Source organism: Saimiri boliviensis, chromosome 3 (genome assembly GCF_048565385.1).
Source record: "Saimiri boliviensis isolate mSaiBol1 chromosome 3, mSaiBol1.pri, whole genome shotgun sequence".
In the NCBI taxonomy this organism is placed as follows: Eukaryota; Metazoa; Chordata; class Mammalia; order Primates; family Cebidae; genus Saimiri; species Saimiri boliviensis.
Genome location: NC_133451.1, coordinates 105691052 through 105708475, shown reverse-complemented (window position 1 = coordinate 105708475; position 17424 = coordinate 105691052). Strand labels below are relative to the sequence as shown.

The 17424-nt window shown below is 33.9% G+C and overlaps 1 protein-coding gene across 24 annotated transcripts in view; it reads left to right on the top strand.

Moving 5' to 3' along the window:
- Positions 1-17424, top strand: part of CAMK2D (calcium/calmodulin dependent protein kinase II delta) — a 309946-nt gene that overhangs the window by 259151 nt on the left and 33371 nt on the right. For 11 of the 24 annotated variants that reach the window (XM_074396636.1, XM_074396634.1, XM_074396635.1 and 8 more), the window contains exons 14-16: positions 2082-2141; positions 4167-4208; positions 6608-6656. In XM_074396636.1, coding sequence (XP_074252737.1) covers positions 2082-2141; positions 4167-4208; positions 6608-6656 — 151 coding nt within the window. The remainder of the gene's footprint in view (positions 1-2081; positions 2142-4166; positions 4209-6607; positions 6657-17424) is intronic. The other 13 variants (XM_074396645.1, XM_074396641.1, XM_074396642.1 and 10 more) reach the window with 2 other exon arrangements.

Sequence of the window (17424 nt, the reverse complement as noted above, 5' to 3'; positions counted from 1 at the left end):
TTATAAATACCTCCAAAAGATTTTCCATAGGAAAAAAATCATTAAGTTAATCTTTACATTAACAAAAAAGTTTTTAACTGCACATTAAACATGACCAAAAGTGTGGTTGAGGCACATACTCATTTAACTCGTGTTTCCCATACCTAACAATAAAGAATGTCTTGCCCAGACAGAATGGCCTTCATCTGGAAGAGATGATGGTGCGTGTATGCTATGTATCTATGTGTGAAGGTGTGGAGGTGTGTGCGTGGGTGGGGGGCACATGTGCTCTTGTGCAGATAAGTTTGTGTGCATAGGTGTACATGTGGGACATTTTCACCAAAATAAAGCAGTTATTGGCAACCACATCCTAGAAAAAAAAATCAAGTATCATGTCTCAAAACAGAAATAAATGTATCTCAGAATATTGCTTTCATTTGCATTCACTGATATAAACTAAATATTGCATATTAAATACATGTGGTGCTTTAACCGTAAGTGCCTCTGTTCATTTGACAGGAAGCCAGCTATGTTTTGCCCAACATGCTTCCTGAATTGGAAATTATTTGTGTGTGCATCCCTCCCCTTTTTTTACATACCCTGTACTAACATAAGTACTGAATTTTGATCCCTCTTTAATAGACTTTATTACCTCTTATCTCTTTTTGGCTCTTGTACAAATATCATGTAAAATTCTGTGCACTTTGATTTAAAGAAAAAATGTTTTGACTATCTGCAGAATATATATTGATGACAACATTTACAGATTTTTTCAGTAAATGAAAGTTTAGAGGCTTTCTCATCCTTTCCTGCAGGTCACACAGCACAGTATTACAGCTTATTATAAAAATAATGATACCAGTAAACACAAATAGTGATGAAAAGAAAGGAAAACGATTACATATTTAAATTAATTTATGTTACCTTCTATCTTCCTCTCAATACTAGTTTTGACAGGATATATAGGTATCAAGTATAGACTTCCCAGAAAACCCAAACAATTAAACTGGTATCATCACTTGTAAATACCCATTTGATACTCATTTATTTTATACAGCGTATGTTTCTCTTTAAGTCCTTACATATATTTATATTAAAATCACTGAGATGTATTCCTTTAAAAAATAATACAGTACTTAGATAATATAGTGTAAGAAAATGAATGTTATCTAACATTTTTTTGATAACCATAATGTAAGTTGTCATGCATGAGTTTAAAAGAATGTTGATTATTACTTTTTGGTCTTTGATTCTTAGTGCCCCGACTCAGTTGTAGTTTCTGGTTGCCACTTGTCTATAAAGAGTCTTCTCTGTGGACCATTAGAATACTCTTTGATCCTCTAAGTTGCTTTTACCACACAGCCTCCACAGTGGTAGTCATATCTTCTTTAAAGTCGAACCTGGTTGTGTTAAAGCAAGGGAATGATATTACCAAATATATTCTGCAATGATAGCAGTAATACTTCGACAGAAAATGTAGTATTTTCCTCCTACACAACTGTAAAAATTAAAGTCCTTTTACATTCAACATAAAAAGTGTGATTTCCCCACTAATAAAGATGTAATTTTAAAGATCTACACTTATCATTTTTAAAAGCTATTGTGACATCAGCATTGTATCAGAAGATCTAAATTTTAATTGGATATCTCCTAAAAAAGTAATAATGGCTCGCCAGAGAAAGACGGTCTATGTGTGACTTCAGGCTAAAGAATAAAATGGGGGGAAAAAGGAATATAACAGTGAACAATTGGAAGCTTGGAAACAGAATCCAGCTTGAAGAGTATGAGAATTATTATATTCATTTCATACTCTGAAACCTGAGTTGAGCTCCACTGAAGCAGCTCTTTGTTTGCTAAGGTGGCACAGCAACAGCAGCCACATCTGTTTTCTCATTGCACCATCACGGACATGGTCCAGCCTGTCTGTGACCATCGGAGACTAGCAATCATCATTCCCGTCAGTCATCACAGTGTCTTTCACGTTCATCTTCAGTGGCTCTTTATCTTCGTGTCTACATCTCCATGTAGACATGCTGCGTCTAGAGACATTGGCTACCAAGGGGTTTAAGGCATCTCTGTTTCTATTTTCTGCATACCCACAGATAAACAACAAAGCCAACGTGGTAACCAGCCCCAAAGAAAATATTCCTACCCCGGCGCTGGTATACCTGGACTCTTTGTAACCCTTCTTAAGTTCTTTTTTTTTTTTTCCTTTTTTGTGGTTTCTCTCATTTGCTTTCACGATATATATACATATATATAAATATTTTATTTCGTTGGGCGTTGGGTTTTGGTTTTTTTTTTGTTGTTTTTTTGTTTGTTTGTTTGTTTTGTTTTGCTTTCTACAATATGACAAAAGTTCATTCTTTTGGTTTTTTGGTTTTTTTTTTTTTGGTTAAGTTAGTTGTCAAGCAGTGTGGTCTAACATGAGATTATCTCATTTCATTGTTGAACATTGTACTGATAGCTGTGATCTCTGTAGTTGGATCGTTGCATGCTGCATTCAAAATACAGCGCTTTGGTTGCTCTTAGCTCTTCTGATGATGATAGTTCTAGATTATACAAACAATGGTTTCTTCTTTTCATGTTGCAAATGCTGACATCAAGAAGAGCTAATGGGATTGTTGCTAGACAACGGAAAAGTAGACCTTATTCAGAGTTCTTGTTTCCCTCTTATTAAAAGGGCTTGGTAAGATTTCACTTTCTGAGATAAAGAGGCACTAGATAATTTAGAGCCTTTTGTTTATTGTGATTTAAATTAAATTTTCACTGTTTCACTTTAATCCAAAGAATGAAATTGCAAAGAATAAAACTTTGAAATATCAGCAGAAGCCAGTTATATCTATCTCAATCAAATCCACACAATTAATAATTAAATTAGTCTAACACTTTGAATGGTGTTATGTTAAAATTCAGAATTTGAATACTGGCATTCAGTGCTCTCTGAGTTCCATAACATTTTCCCTAAACTATTTCATAGTTTGATATATGATTTTCAGAAATTTTTCCTATTATTTGCCTTTCTCATACTGTTATTTTAAATAAATTTTTAAATGTTAGGGAATTATTTTACTTGGGTTAACTATGGGACTCCATTTAAAAACATTTAAAGGAAGGACACATCAAGATAGCAAATTACTAGTAAATATCAATATTGATCACAGTCGTAGCCAAGGGAAAGCGAGAATGGACGCGGTGAATATGTTCTCTCTCAATATTACAGCAGTGTAAACTGTAGTGGTGCCGGAGTGCCCATGGTTGAGAACTCCCAGTGGGTTGCAGTACCTCCCCATTACCAAGATATCACATAATAAAAGTGCTGAGCATGTCACTGATGTATGCATATTGAATCATTTTTTTACATCAGTTATTTGGGTGTTATTCTCCACTTGGTAATATTTCTTCACTTTCTAATAGAAAAACCAATACTTTCTTCATGGAAAAGCATGACTTTATAGCCAAATATTCTGTATATGTAGTCCATAAAGTATAAGTTTTCTTTTAGATATGAATTATCGCAGGATTTGACAGCAATCTGCCTCAAATTACAGTGATTACATGATTAGTTCTAGAACCCTTTAAGTAAACTTTAAAAAATGTTCCTTAAAAATTTTTATGGACTTTTGAAATGGATTCTTTAGTATAGTCTTTTTTTTTTAAGTGTTGTCCAGTGGTTCTAGATTTTACAAGGGTATTCAGTTATGTGTTAATTATATTAAGGATACCATAATCAAGTTTCAAAGCAATGCAACTAAAAAATATCTTCTTGGAGAATTTGAAATCATCTCGGAGTTTTAACTCCAGTGTCCTTGGCCAGTTCTTTATGGTACAGATGTTCACTCATTATGGTACGGGCCACTCATTAAAGAAGAAAGGAAAGCATAGGATTAGGTGAAACAGTGAGTGCCTCTTTAGGTCTCTAAATATTGAAGCCTTGTTTGAATGCTGATGAAGAATAAGGTCTTTTGCATGCTGCTTCTGGGTAGGGAGGTTCTTATCTCATGGGCTCGCCAGGGAGATCTTTCATCAGAGGTATTGTCAGCTACAACTCTGACAGCAGTTGACATCGCTTTAGCTCTTGTCACTATTTTGTTTTGTCAGCTGGCTCACTCTGCTCTGTCCCTCACACTAGAAAGAACGTACTTACCAATGCGAACTGTTTCTTTCTCTATTTTGTTCTCACTCAGGAGCCCCAAACTACTGTAATCCACAACCCTGATGGAAACAAGGTATTCAGAAAGAATCAACATCATCTTGCTTTAACAAGACTATACATCTCATCAAATATTCAAAAAAAAAAATAATTCGTTGTCTAAAAATAGGAAAGAAAATTCTAGCTGTTTTCTACCATACTTCCTTTTGGGCCTAATTTGTTTAGAACTATGGACATACTTCTTGCAAATAAAAATGAATGACATCTCAAAAGAGAAACTAATGTTACCATGAGTCAATTAAAGTCAGGCTAAACATAAAGGAAGTCTTTATGTCAAGATGACTGTGTGTCTAAGCAATTCCATTTTATCATTTTTTTCACCATGACTTTGTGCTTTGTACTGTAGATATATTGTGCATGATACTGTAGAATTTCTGACTACATCATTCCATTGTCTTCAAAAATATCAACTTGACTTCATAGATTTTTTTTTAAAATTTAGTGTTACATTTGAGTTTTATTCTATTCCGTTGTCAGAGTGGTTTTTGTGGGTTGGTTTGTTTGTTTCTTAATTCCCTGTTGGTGATGATGATGTTGTCGTTGTCGTTGTTGTTGTTTGGCATGAATTTGAGGAGAATGAGTTTCACTTTTTGTGAAATATGTTTGTTGTTGAGTAGTATACATTCCAGTAACAGGAGTTCAACTACTGTTACTGAAAGAAGACTAAATGTTTCCTATACATTTTAAAGTATTTGCATAGCATGTTAACTAAATAACAGCAGTAGCATACATGTCTATAGGATGAAAGACCTTTTCTGAATGTATTCCATGTGTCCAATTTATTACTTTTTGTACATTATTATGTCTCCAAGGGGAGAAAAATATACTGTACTAAACTTTTCTCCAATATTAGATACAGTCATGGATCTTCTCCATACTCCTATTAATGATGTTTAAGACTTAGAAAGCACATTTTATCCTCAGACTTAGAAAACACATTTTCTCTCTGGTTAAGATTTAGTTGATCAACATTAAAGCCATTAAAATAAAAAACATGAAGCGTTATGCTCTTTAATATAAGATTTATTTTATAGTTATGACACTGAAAATGATCTAAGTCCCAAAAAGCATTGAGATAGGACCATCACATTCAAGAACAATTTTTTTAATAGCATTAACAAATGACATGCTGAGTGTAACAGCTGGAATGGACACTTCAGTAGTTCTAGCTATATCATTTGTAAGAGTTTCTGCATGATATTTCTTGCTTACATGAATTAGTTTAATTTTACAGTGCATGGGTTATCAGTTTAAATTTGAATACTAGGTCGCATTAAGAAATGCATGAAGATTCCTTTCTTTGATTTTGTGTGTATGGAGACTCTGGGTACATCTTTAATTAGTTTTTCCCATGGTTTAATTACTGTATATGATGTTTATATAAATTGATCACTTTTTCGAATATTGAATTTCTAAAATGACAATGACTGGTGTCTGCATTGTTTTCCAGAATCTGTTTTGCATTACTGAGCTATTGATTGGAAGTTGGTTTCCAGTTATTTTTTATTCTAGCATTAAATCATTCCAAGTAGAAAACTATGTCTTTCTTAAGAATATTGCAAAATTTATTTGCTAGAATATTTTTTATTCAGACATTATTAATAAACACATTTATCATACCATTTTAAGAAATATATCTTAATTTTGGCAGTTACAGTGTACTTTTAAGTGTGCTTAACAATCATCGACTTAATTTGTAGTTTTACGAAGAAAGAGCTTTGTCTTTTTATTATGGAAATAGGTTTCTTATCAATAACATCCAGTTTCTAATTTTGAAAAGAATGAAAAATAATCTAATTGTCATCAAAAGTAAATTATTCATTATAATTCCATTGTGCTGATGACAGACATGAAAATTCCTCTCAAAAGTACTTTCAGCGTATCTCCACTTAATCCCCTTAGTTCTTCATCAAATGATGTGGTGAAATGCTTTCTCTCCCAATAAAGGAGTAAGGCATAGGCCTTAACATAGTGCCTGACAAAAATAAGGTACTCTGTTGATTAATTAATTGGAAATAAAAAAAAGTTCTATTTTAAATTTCAAATTCATGCAGCTAACGTATTCAATTTCTTGTAAACACACAGAAAAAGCACACCTTATAGAGCACTGTAACACAAACACATCCTTACACAGTTTTTAAAATAAACTGCCTATTTCTGCTGGTTCCACAAATCACCTGGATTTATACAACTTTGGAGATTAGACAACCAGAGTACTCCCTGTTTGAAATGTTTGCAGCATCAGACATTTTGTTTCTGTTAAAAACCACTTAATGTTTTTGTCTATTTGCATGTCAGCATATGCACATAGCCTGCTGAAGAATTTTGCATGATATGTATGTTACTAGCCAATTTTTAAAGACGAAATCAAGCTTTCATTGTATGCAACCTAAAATTGTGTTTTCTTCTCATCAGGAGTCAACTGAGAGTTCAAATACAACAATTGAGGATGAAGATGTGAAAGGTATGATTTAACCAGAAATGGAAAATCCTAACTCAGAGAGAGCTTCATATAGATAAGTCTATATATAAAAAATGTGCTTCAAATAACTAATAAGTTTAGGAAGCAGACCTATCCTAAAACACAAAAATATTTTATTCATGAATTTAAAAAAATTATAACTAAATAATTATTTCAATAATGTATGTTGATTTTGTCATTTTCCCACATATTCTTTTGTATATTGAAACCGTAGATATGTAGCATATTCTAGCCCATTACAGTAATGACAACTAATAATGAGTTACTAGTTATAGGAACATAACAAATTGGAAATTTGTCAGTCAAAAAGTGATATAAAATGTATACATATTGGGTACATTCATAAAAGCTATCTGGAAAACAATTTATATTCAAGGATACAGTATAAAAATAACTTTTAAACATTTAGTCATCTCATATAAGTAGAATTTTGTATTTGGCCACCTTTTTATCCTAGTTTTTTGTGTACATTCCAAAGATATTCTTGACCTCCATTCACTTTGGTTACCCAGGTTCTTTTAGCTACATGTATAAGTCATTGGCAGTGTTTTTAAAGACATCTTACTGCCCCTGCACACACATACTGAGCACACATTTGCAGTTAGCTCACCTCCTTTGACCACATCACTGTTTTAGAAGCATTACTTTTATATCAATTGCATTTGCAGTTTTATGTTATTTTTATTGTATGTAACTACAATCTCTATAGACCAATTATCTAGAAGACATTCTGACAAAGAGTGGTAACAGTGGGATATTTGAAATAGAAATATTAAAGGAAAAGAGATATGAATTGAGAGCAATGATCCATAAATTAATTAAACCTATCTGAAAAGATTACTTACCTAATAGTATCACCATAAGCTTTAATTCTAAAGGTGGCATTAATACGATAAAGTCTTGAAAAGTTGTATTTATGTTATAGAATAAAGGACTTGGAAATCCTCAGGTCAAGGAGACATACGGTCAATTTAGGAAATAAAAATGACTGTAGATCACAACCTGCCAGTCAACTCTGCTGACTTTTTCCTTTTTGTTTGGATAGAACAGCTGATGCTATTAAAGTATACTCTCTATTTATATAACTAAGCACACTGACCTAACTCTGCTAGAGGTAGTCAGCCATTATTTTCTACAGTGGAAAGGTAGACAGCTGTGTCAAGAATTTTATTTCGTAGGTCTATTCATCTCATTCTTTGCACTTGAGCTAAAATTTGAACTGAAGTAGTTTTATGAATCATTGATACCAGTCATATTAGATAAAAAGATTCTTTTTTTAAGCCAAATAAATAGATATGCCATTTAGCTTTCCCAGTGATTCAGGAAGCATTATTTTTGTAAGTGTTTTGAACTCATTAGCTTCTTTAAGCTAAGGCAAATGTTTCATATGAATTTTTACATTCTTCCCATGACCAAGACTAAGAAAACCTGATTGTCCACTGGAGAAACTGAATCTTTAAATAACTAAGTAAAATTAGGAGAATACCAGCACCTCACTATATGCAGTTCATCTGCCAAGTGATACGATAATGGTTATAGTAAGTGATCTTTCTCACCTGAATTTGACACTCGACTATATTAAGTATTGGTTCAGGATCACTGCTTTTAATCTATGTAAATATTCATGCATAAACAGAGTTCCCATCAGCATTACCCTGTAGTTTGTAATTTCTTTTTGATAAAATGAAATAATGTCATTTCTTAGAAAACAGTTCTTCAATTCAAATCATAACAATAATATTGGTTTCATCTTGCCTCTGAGATTTCACAAATTGGGATAATATTTGTATTTATAGTTATGTTGAGTCTATACACAACAAATATTAGAGAAATTCAGCATTATATTGAGATTAAAAGAAATAAATGTCCAGATGATAATTTAACCCAAAGTGCTTTGGTTTATTTCCTTAATAAGTACATTGTTTAAGTTTCTGCTTAATTTTACTGGCGTGGATCTGGCCAAAAAGCCGTAGATATAGCTCGTTAGGACTCATTTATGTTCTCTGTAAGACCCAGACAGCCTTTTGGGGACTAACCCTTTTAATATTGAATGACATCAGAAACCTTTAAGACTAGAAGACACTTTGAAATATTACCTAGGCACCATCATTTGTACTGGGACAAATGGTACATGAAATAGTCTTAAATGATTTTATATTATTTATTATGCTGATGAGCTGTTTGTATGGGAATCTCTCCATTTATCAGTGCATAATCCTCAAGAAAGACCCTATATTAGAATAATTATGCTCTCTTATTTTTACATTAGAATTGCTGTGGTTCTCAGTAGCTTGGTAGGGAATGTGTTTATTGTCCAGCTCTGTTGAAACCCAAATTAACCCATATCTGATATCCTATAGCTAACATCCAAGAACTCACAAATACTATCAGTTATATAACCTGACCAAAACTGTATCCTATCTACAAAACCATGACATATCTACAAAATTGTGTGTCTTCCACACACATAGTTTCAACCTTTTCTTTTCTGTAGACAACATTGTTATCAGTGAGACACCACACTTTTTGACATATTCTTTAAAAAATACCCCCATAGCATACTTCTGCATGCAAGCACATGCTCTACCCATTGCTGCTGGCTGCCTCGGATATAGTGCATCTAACAACAGCACCTAGGCTTACATTGTTTTATGGTGGCACATGATTCCTTGAATACCATGTCACATGCCTCCCATGCCAAGGCAGTGCACATTCTGCCCCGTCCCCAAGGACTAACCTGGCAGGGACAGCTTCTGTGTCCTCTTTAATATAAAGAAACATGGAGTTGCTGGACGAGGGGATTAAACCTCTGGTGACCTGGTCGAGGGAAGAAATAAGGTAAACTAACAACAGGGTGGTGTTTTTTGTTGTTGTTGTTGTTATTAGTTTTGTTTGTTTGTTTGTTTCTGACCTTTTTGAGTGGGGAAAAGACAGGCAGGCCAGCTGCTCTCAAAGACAAAAGAAAGCAAAAGTAGTCAGAGATTAATGGTTCTTCAGTCTGGAACACCTTGGAAAGCCAGGATTTAAAAGCCCATTTTTCCTTCAACTCTTCTTATTAGTTTCCATTGAGAAATCATGACCCAGTCTGTATAATACTTTTGAATTGTGTCTAGGCTGTTTCTTCATTCAACAAATATTTATTGAATGCCTTCTGTTTACCTAGGTTACATGTGCTTCTCTTCGTGAACTAGCCATGTTCAAGAGATTTGAATGCCTCAGAGACAAAATGCTATTTCCTACCCTTTATATGAATCTTGTTATGCTATAATTTAGGCCCATTTATCTTACATAATACAATAACTATCAGGAAAAATTAGTGAAACCTAACATAAATGCATATTTTATCTAAAAACAAAACAAAAAAACAACTCAGTGAAACCCAGAAAAAAGTGAGACCCAAGTTAAATACATTTTTAAAATCTAAAAGTTCTTTTATTTTCTTTTTCTTAAAAACCTTCAACTTTTGGCTGTAACCACGTTTTTCTTCCCAAGCTCATAATCATCCTAAAAGTCTTGCGTTGTTTTACAACTCCTGTTTGTAAAAAGCTTCCAGAGTTCATTGTTTTTTTTCTCCAAGGCAATGTGTTGACATCCTAGTGTTGACTTTTGAGCAACTTTCTAATTTTGTCCTGTGTTTAAAACTAAATATTATCTCTGATGCTATGTAAGGAAACTCAGTAGCAAGCTCAGTGTCATGAAGAGTTACTAATAGTTTCAAAGCAAATGGGAGTTTGGGCATGGTGGCTCATACCTGTAATCCCAGCACTTTAGAAGGCAGAGGCACACAGATCTCTTGAGGTCAGGAGTTCAAGACCAGCCTGTCTGACATGGTGAAACCCCATCTCCACTAAAAATGCAAAAATTAGCCAGATGTGATGGGCATGCCTGTAATCCCAGCTACTCAGGAGGCTGAGACATGAGAATCACTTGACCCCAGTGGGTAGAGACTGCAGTGAGCCGAGACCATGCACTGCATGGGTGATAAAGTGAAACTTTGTCTTAAAAAAAAAAAAGGCAAATTGGAGCCCTAACAAAGCATAATTACCATCATGGAAGCACTGTAGTAACAAGTGCCCATCCTACACTAGGAGAAAAAAGTTTTGTCATTACAACTAACTGGTGTTTTCAAAATATACAATTCTTTAGGCTAAAAATTGTTGAAATAGTCATTTACATTTTTAATCCATTTCCAGTAAAACAGTTACTTTCATTAATTTAAGGTGTTATCAAACAGCTGTCATCATTAGCCCTTAATTAGCAGTTGACAGTACAAACTGCACTCCTCTCCAGGGGTGTGGATGTGCCTAGAGTCAGTGATGTCTAGCAGGAGTTCTTTTCACACTGTATACATTTGAAGACTCTCCTTTGGTTTGTGGCTATAGCCACAGTTTGCAGGACCTGTCACTGTTATGCCACGAGGCCTCTCTGCCTCATAACCCATCCAGCGCCATTGTTCAGAGTTACCTACTTCCTCCTGATGGGTGCATGTCCATGTAGTCCATCTGTTGCTCTTTCCCAGAATTCCTGTGTAGCACCTGTTGAAGTTGGGCTCCTCTAGGCCCTTGTGTCATTTCTGTCACCATCCTGTTTCCAATATCTCACTTCAGTTCACCATTCACCACAAGCTTGGATCTCTTGCTGCATTTGATCCTTCTTACAGATCTAAAAAAGTGGAGCCCTTTACAACAAGCAGAATTCTGGCAATGAGACTGTGTGTGGCGACTTCATCCTGAATTCCTTTTTCCTTTTCCTGAATACTAGGTTACTACCTAGTAATGAGGCCACCTTGGATGTCTGCAAAAGGCTCAGTTAAGGACAAACTTGTTGGCACCTTTATTACTTGAATGATGATTCATCTTTGATGACGCCTGGGTATCATGGTCTCAGCTAATTTATGAAATCACTTGATTGATGAGCTTTCTCTGTGTGTCTTTTATAAATATGTCCATCAGTGAATAGTATGATGACTGGTTACCCAAATTTAACTATTAAGTTTCGTTTGGTCAGCGAAAACTTTCTTTCCTGTTTGGATTTCCTAAGGCAAATGATCTCATGATACTGATCTTGGTATCTGCATATAATTTATATTTCAGAACTTATCTCGCCTTCATTTCTCACGTCTAGAAAATCTGCAAATTAAGAAACTCTTGGATATTTTATTTGGGGAATTTTGATAATTATGTCATTCCGTTAGGTTAAAAGTGTCTTAGAGGAAACTGTAGTGTCGTATATAATAATTTCTTTCAGGTTTCTAATCCAAAATTTGATTTTACAACAATTTATTTAGAAAAATTGGTCTTCATATAGCTACCTGCTGATGTTTTTAAGTTTTATATCAGAATTAGCTTATATGTCTGATGCAGAATTTATTCTACTCCACCACTAACATAACAGTTTCATTTTCTCTATGTATTTTTTTACATTTCTTCTCTTTTACCTCTCTACTCACTCTATATTTCTCTTTATTCCTTGCCTCAGACAAGTTATCCTAAGTTTGTCAGTGATAACCTCTATCTTGTTTAGCATTGTTGACAAAATACAGGGCCAAAACTGTTATGAGCCCCATTTTAAAACAGGGTCCAAAATCAAAGCAAGTGAAATGGAACCAACAAACAAAAACATGTAACTTCTCATTTTAACATTAGAAACACATCAGCTCACTCTATATTAGTAAAGTTTCTCTGCTCAAAATTTCTATAAATAGCTTTTCTAGTGAGTTTCTGAAACCCTGTAATGAATTTTAGCAATACCTACAGCAAAAATAATGTAGCATTATGTTACAAAATACTGCATAAACTCTAAAGACATATATATGTGGTAAGGTTCCTTCTATCAGTTTCTAAACTTTGATTAAGTTATCAGTTTTTAAGCTCTTGAGTTCACTTTAAGAATTAACTTTAAGAATTCAGAATTTAAAAATCTGACATTTACCTGCTTATACTTAGTGTTCAGTGGAACCCTAAGCATGTGGGAGTTATTTATATCCAACTGCACAAGGTCATTGCCAAGGTCTGATTTTCCACTCATGCAAAAATTCAAAAAATTGCAACCTCCAGCATAAATGGGTTAACGTTCATAGATAATACTTTATGTGGGAATTAAAAATATAAGAGATAATCAGGCTCATACTTTGTGTAATCAAAAATTTCATAGTTATCCTCATATAATTTACTTTATAATATAGTTACATAAATATTGAGTATAAAACTTCCTGTTTTTGTTGGCATATCCATTTTTCCTATTACCTTATAAAAATGGTTCAATTTCATAAGCTACTAAATTTAAGGTTATGTTTATATTTTAAAATATTACTCCTTCTGTCTTCTTTATTTTTTCAGATTATGGCTTTATCACTTTTTTTACCTGATGTAAAATATAAAATGTCAGCAAGGATCTGATTTGAATCTAAAATCTATACTGTTTCTAGTCCTAACCTTTATCTAACTTGCTTTGAGCAAGTTGCATAACTTCCCCATGGCTCATGTTTCCTAACAGCAGAATTTAGATATTGAAATCAATAATACAGGCTTTAAACTCTTTTTCTACTTTACTATGATGCAATACTATAAATAGATTGTTGTAAGATATCTTCCACTTTTTAAAATATATAAAATGGTACATTCTAAGGTAATACATATTATTATAAAACAATTAGATGTTAATAATATAAACTATTCAAGCAGTCATGGAAAGACATTTAATTCAAAGTTGAAAGAAACAGTATGTTGCTGCAAGTTTTAGGAAATCTTATTAAAATTGGAAAAAAAATGGTGTCCGCTAATCTGAATATCCAAAACGTTATCAGTAGCACTACAGGACTATAAAATTACTACTTTAAATACATTTCAGTGAGAATTATTATGAGGTTCTATTTTATGTTTCTAAAGTTCCCATACAAAATTTCTTTCATATCTAAAATTAAATTAATATTTGAGCTTATTCATTTCTATATAGAAGTTAAATCCTAGTTATTTGCTATGTTTTCATTAACTGTGAATTTTATGTAATTCTGAAATTATTTATTAGACTAAATAATTACTTGGGAGAAATAATGTCTCCTTTGCTGAGTTTGTATTATCTTATACCAGTAAATATATCTATAAATTATGTAAAGTTACATGTCTGTATCACGATTCTTTTTGTAAGTGGAATGGCCCTATTTTTTTTCTGCTATGGATTTCTGCTGTAACCCCCTTGATTTGGTCAGAAGAAATTAGATCTAAGGTATTTTAGAAATTAATCTTTGTACTGTTCAATTTTAATATTCCACCAGGTAATTTGATTTCAGGCTAACATGATACATGAAAAAGTAAGACATTAGCAACTAAAAGGAGATAAGGCAATATTCAGTGAAGAGCTTAATGAAAGAGACTGTGTCAGAATGAAGAATCTTTATTTTTTACATCTGAAACAGTGATATTTTCATTTTTCAATTTAGGGCAACAATAAATATTTTATGAACACCCACAATGTATAGTATAGACTCTAGAAGATTTAGAAAACAAAGATGATTCTGCATGATAATGTTGTAGGCAAAGACACAAATTACTGAGAGAGTTTCAAATGGACTGGGCTAATTCTGAATGGATAATGGTGACTGTATTCTAGCATAAATCTATAGAGAGTGAATTGTGATCTATAGCACTTAATTAAACTACAATAGTTGTAGTCAGTCCAGGGAGGGAAACTCAACAAGGCGGCTTTTCTAAACATTTCCAAGCTTTGTTGTTATATAAAAAAAATTAATTTAACAGCATTGGCTGTCACATAAGTAGTATTAGGAAGCAGAGATTGGGTATAAGGACAATATAAACATGCCAAAGATTCAGGCTTAATATTCTTCTACTTGGGCCATAAGGTAATGATGCAATAAATGTATTGAATAGATGTCATGGCACCTATTTTCTGTCAATATCTGTGCTGTGACTTTTCTTTTCCAAAGTTCTGTAATATATTAAAACTGAATTCTTGAGTTTTCTTAATAGCTTTGAGGTGAGAAAAGATTATAATCACCCGAGCATAGTGGCTCACACCTGTAATCCCTACATTTTTGGAGGCTGAGGCAGAAGGATCTTTTGAGGCCATGAGTTTGTACCAGCTTGGGCAATATAGCAAGACTCCATCTCTACAAAAAAAAAAGAATTTATAAAAATCAGTTAGGCATGATGGCACACACCTGTAGTCCCACCTACTCTAGAGGCTGAGGAAGAGAAGCTCAGGGGTCTGAGACCACAGTGAGCTGTGACTGCACTACTGCACTCACTGTAGCCTGGATGACGGAGTGAGACTCTGTCTCTTTAAAAAAAAAAAATCAAAGGAGGAACTACTTAGTCTCTCTTTTTGTGACTTTCTTCTGAAAATTGAGTTTATAGAAAGCTGGCCTAGTCTGAGAGATTTCATTCACTCTTTATATCTTCCTATCTGTTCACCAAGGGTCATTCTGGAAGGACTTCTCAAAGATAACTCCTGAACTTAGCTTTAAAGGGTAAGGTACTATTAACCAGGTGAAGAAGGTGGGAGAGGAGAAACATTCCCAATAGAACACACAGAAACAAAGCATGGTATGTCTGAAGTACCGCAGGCAGTCAGAATATTACTGAAGAGTGAAATGCAAGTCGTAGAGTGGTAGCAGATGAAGCTTTAGAGGAGGGAAGGAGCTAGTCATAGGAGCATTGAGTTATATGAACGAGCTTGAGCTGATCTGATATTAACAGATGAGAGACATACATCATAGACAAAGATGATTCTGCAAGATAATGTAACAAGCTCCTTAGGAATATCAGAAAGTTTTAAGCAGAGGAAAGATGTGGTAAGATCTCCATAGGTAGAACACTCTGGCAATTCTGTTGCATATGCATTTGACTGCAACAAGACTAAAGATAGTAAGACCAGTTTAAAGACTATGCCTAAAAGGAGATACATGGTCAAGGAAGAGTTGAGCTTTGTTTTATTCATTTTTTAGAATGAATGAGTCTGGATTGAGTTTGCGGACTAACGATAAAGGACAAATAGGAATGAAGAAATTCACTGTTCATTTTTATGTTTATTTAGTAAGTTACATTTTAGCAAATGTTTACTGGGGGACCATTGGGTCCCAAGCCCTGTTAAAAGCACTGGATATTCACAGGCAACAGCATAGATAGGATTTTAACTTTCATGAACGTTTTAATGGGGAGAAATAGCTAATAAACAAGGCTCATAGTTGCTACCAAAGACTTACCCTCGAGATAAAAATGATCACCGACTAGCCAAAGACTTTACCTTACATTACCCTGATAAAAACTCCATCTATTAAATAGGTCATATTAACCCAATGTTTCAGAACAATCTGAAGCTTAGAGAGATTAAGTCATGTAACCAATAAGTGCTTTAACAGGAGCTAAGATTATGCTTTCAACCAGAAAGGTTAGTGGCACTTGCCAGAGAGGTTTTCTGTCAAACATGAAGACTTCCAAGTTAGGTAGCACAATCTAATCTTATGTCTGCAGGAATCATCATCCTGGGATCAGGTGTGAGGTCCTAAATAATGAGAAAGAGATGAAACATAATTCAGGATGATAGCTTATCTTTTGTAAAGAGCCCCCAAAGAAGCTTAAAACCATTGCTATTTATAAAAGTTTACCTCTAAAGCTGTAAAGGAATGTGTTGACTTGATTGATAACAGCAGGTTATCTGTCAGTTTTTGTGGAGTTAGGTCTACTGAATAGAGCCAATTGGTGTCTTGTGTCTATATATAAAATGCTATAGTATTGTATTTGTAAAACATTTTACACTGTGTTTTAGGGTTTTGTTTTAAACCTGATTTCATCTGTATAGCAAGCTTGTAAAATATAAAAGGGACTCAGAACATTGCAGCTATGTTGCTATAAGCAGAGATTTGGAACCGTACTAGCCCTAATGGCCTCCTTTCAGAGAAGACCAAGCGCTTTGACAGGAATTAGGGATCTAGACTCATTCTTAAGGAGAGAGAGAGACATTTTTAAGCTATTCCTGGACTAGTCATATATTAGAGAAGTAGAAAAAGGACTGTAAATTACTCTTTAGAAATTAGACATTGGATTAGTAAATTCCATGGCTAGGTGGAGGGAATAAGGCTTGTGAATATCACAGTGGACCCAGGACCCAGGATGGGAGTGGGAAAGGAAGGGAAGTTTGGATAGAATAGGCATATAGAGAAAGGTCTTAGCTTTTTGAGTGAAATGTGTAATTTTCAACAAGTCTATAATTAAATTATTTGTTTCTAAATGTCTCACAGATTTCATGAGTCTCTCAGTATCTTCCCTACCAAACACAAAATTCAGATTCTTAGTAAACTATCCATAAGGTGACTCTGCTTACTTGATTTAACCAATTATTGTTTGTATAGAAAACAAATTTTCTCATAGATGCCCCCCTTTTATTTAAATAAAAATTGGAATTTTTCTTTCAACTTCCATATTAGTTCACTTAAGTATTTCTGCTTTTTATTTTGACCTTTTTTTGTTTTATCATTTTTTATTTTTTAGAGACAGGTCTCTGTCATCCAGGATGGAGTGCAATGGCTAAAACAAGAAATAATATTAATATGTACATTTAAAAAAAAAAAAAAGAGGCCTGCTCGGCACAGCAGGAGACTGAGGCCAGCACATCACCTGAGAACAGGAGTCCAAGACCAACCTGGCCAATGTGGTAAAACCCCATCTCTACTGAAAATACAAAAATAAGCCAGGCACGGTGACACACACTCTTGTAATCCCAGCTACTCGGGAGG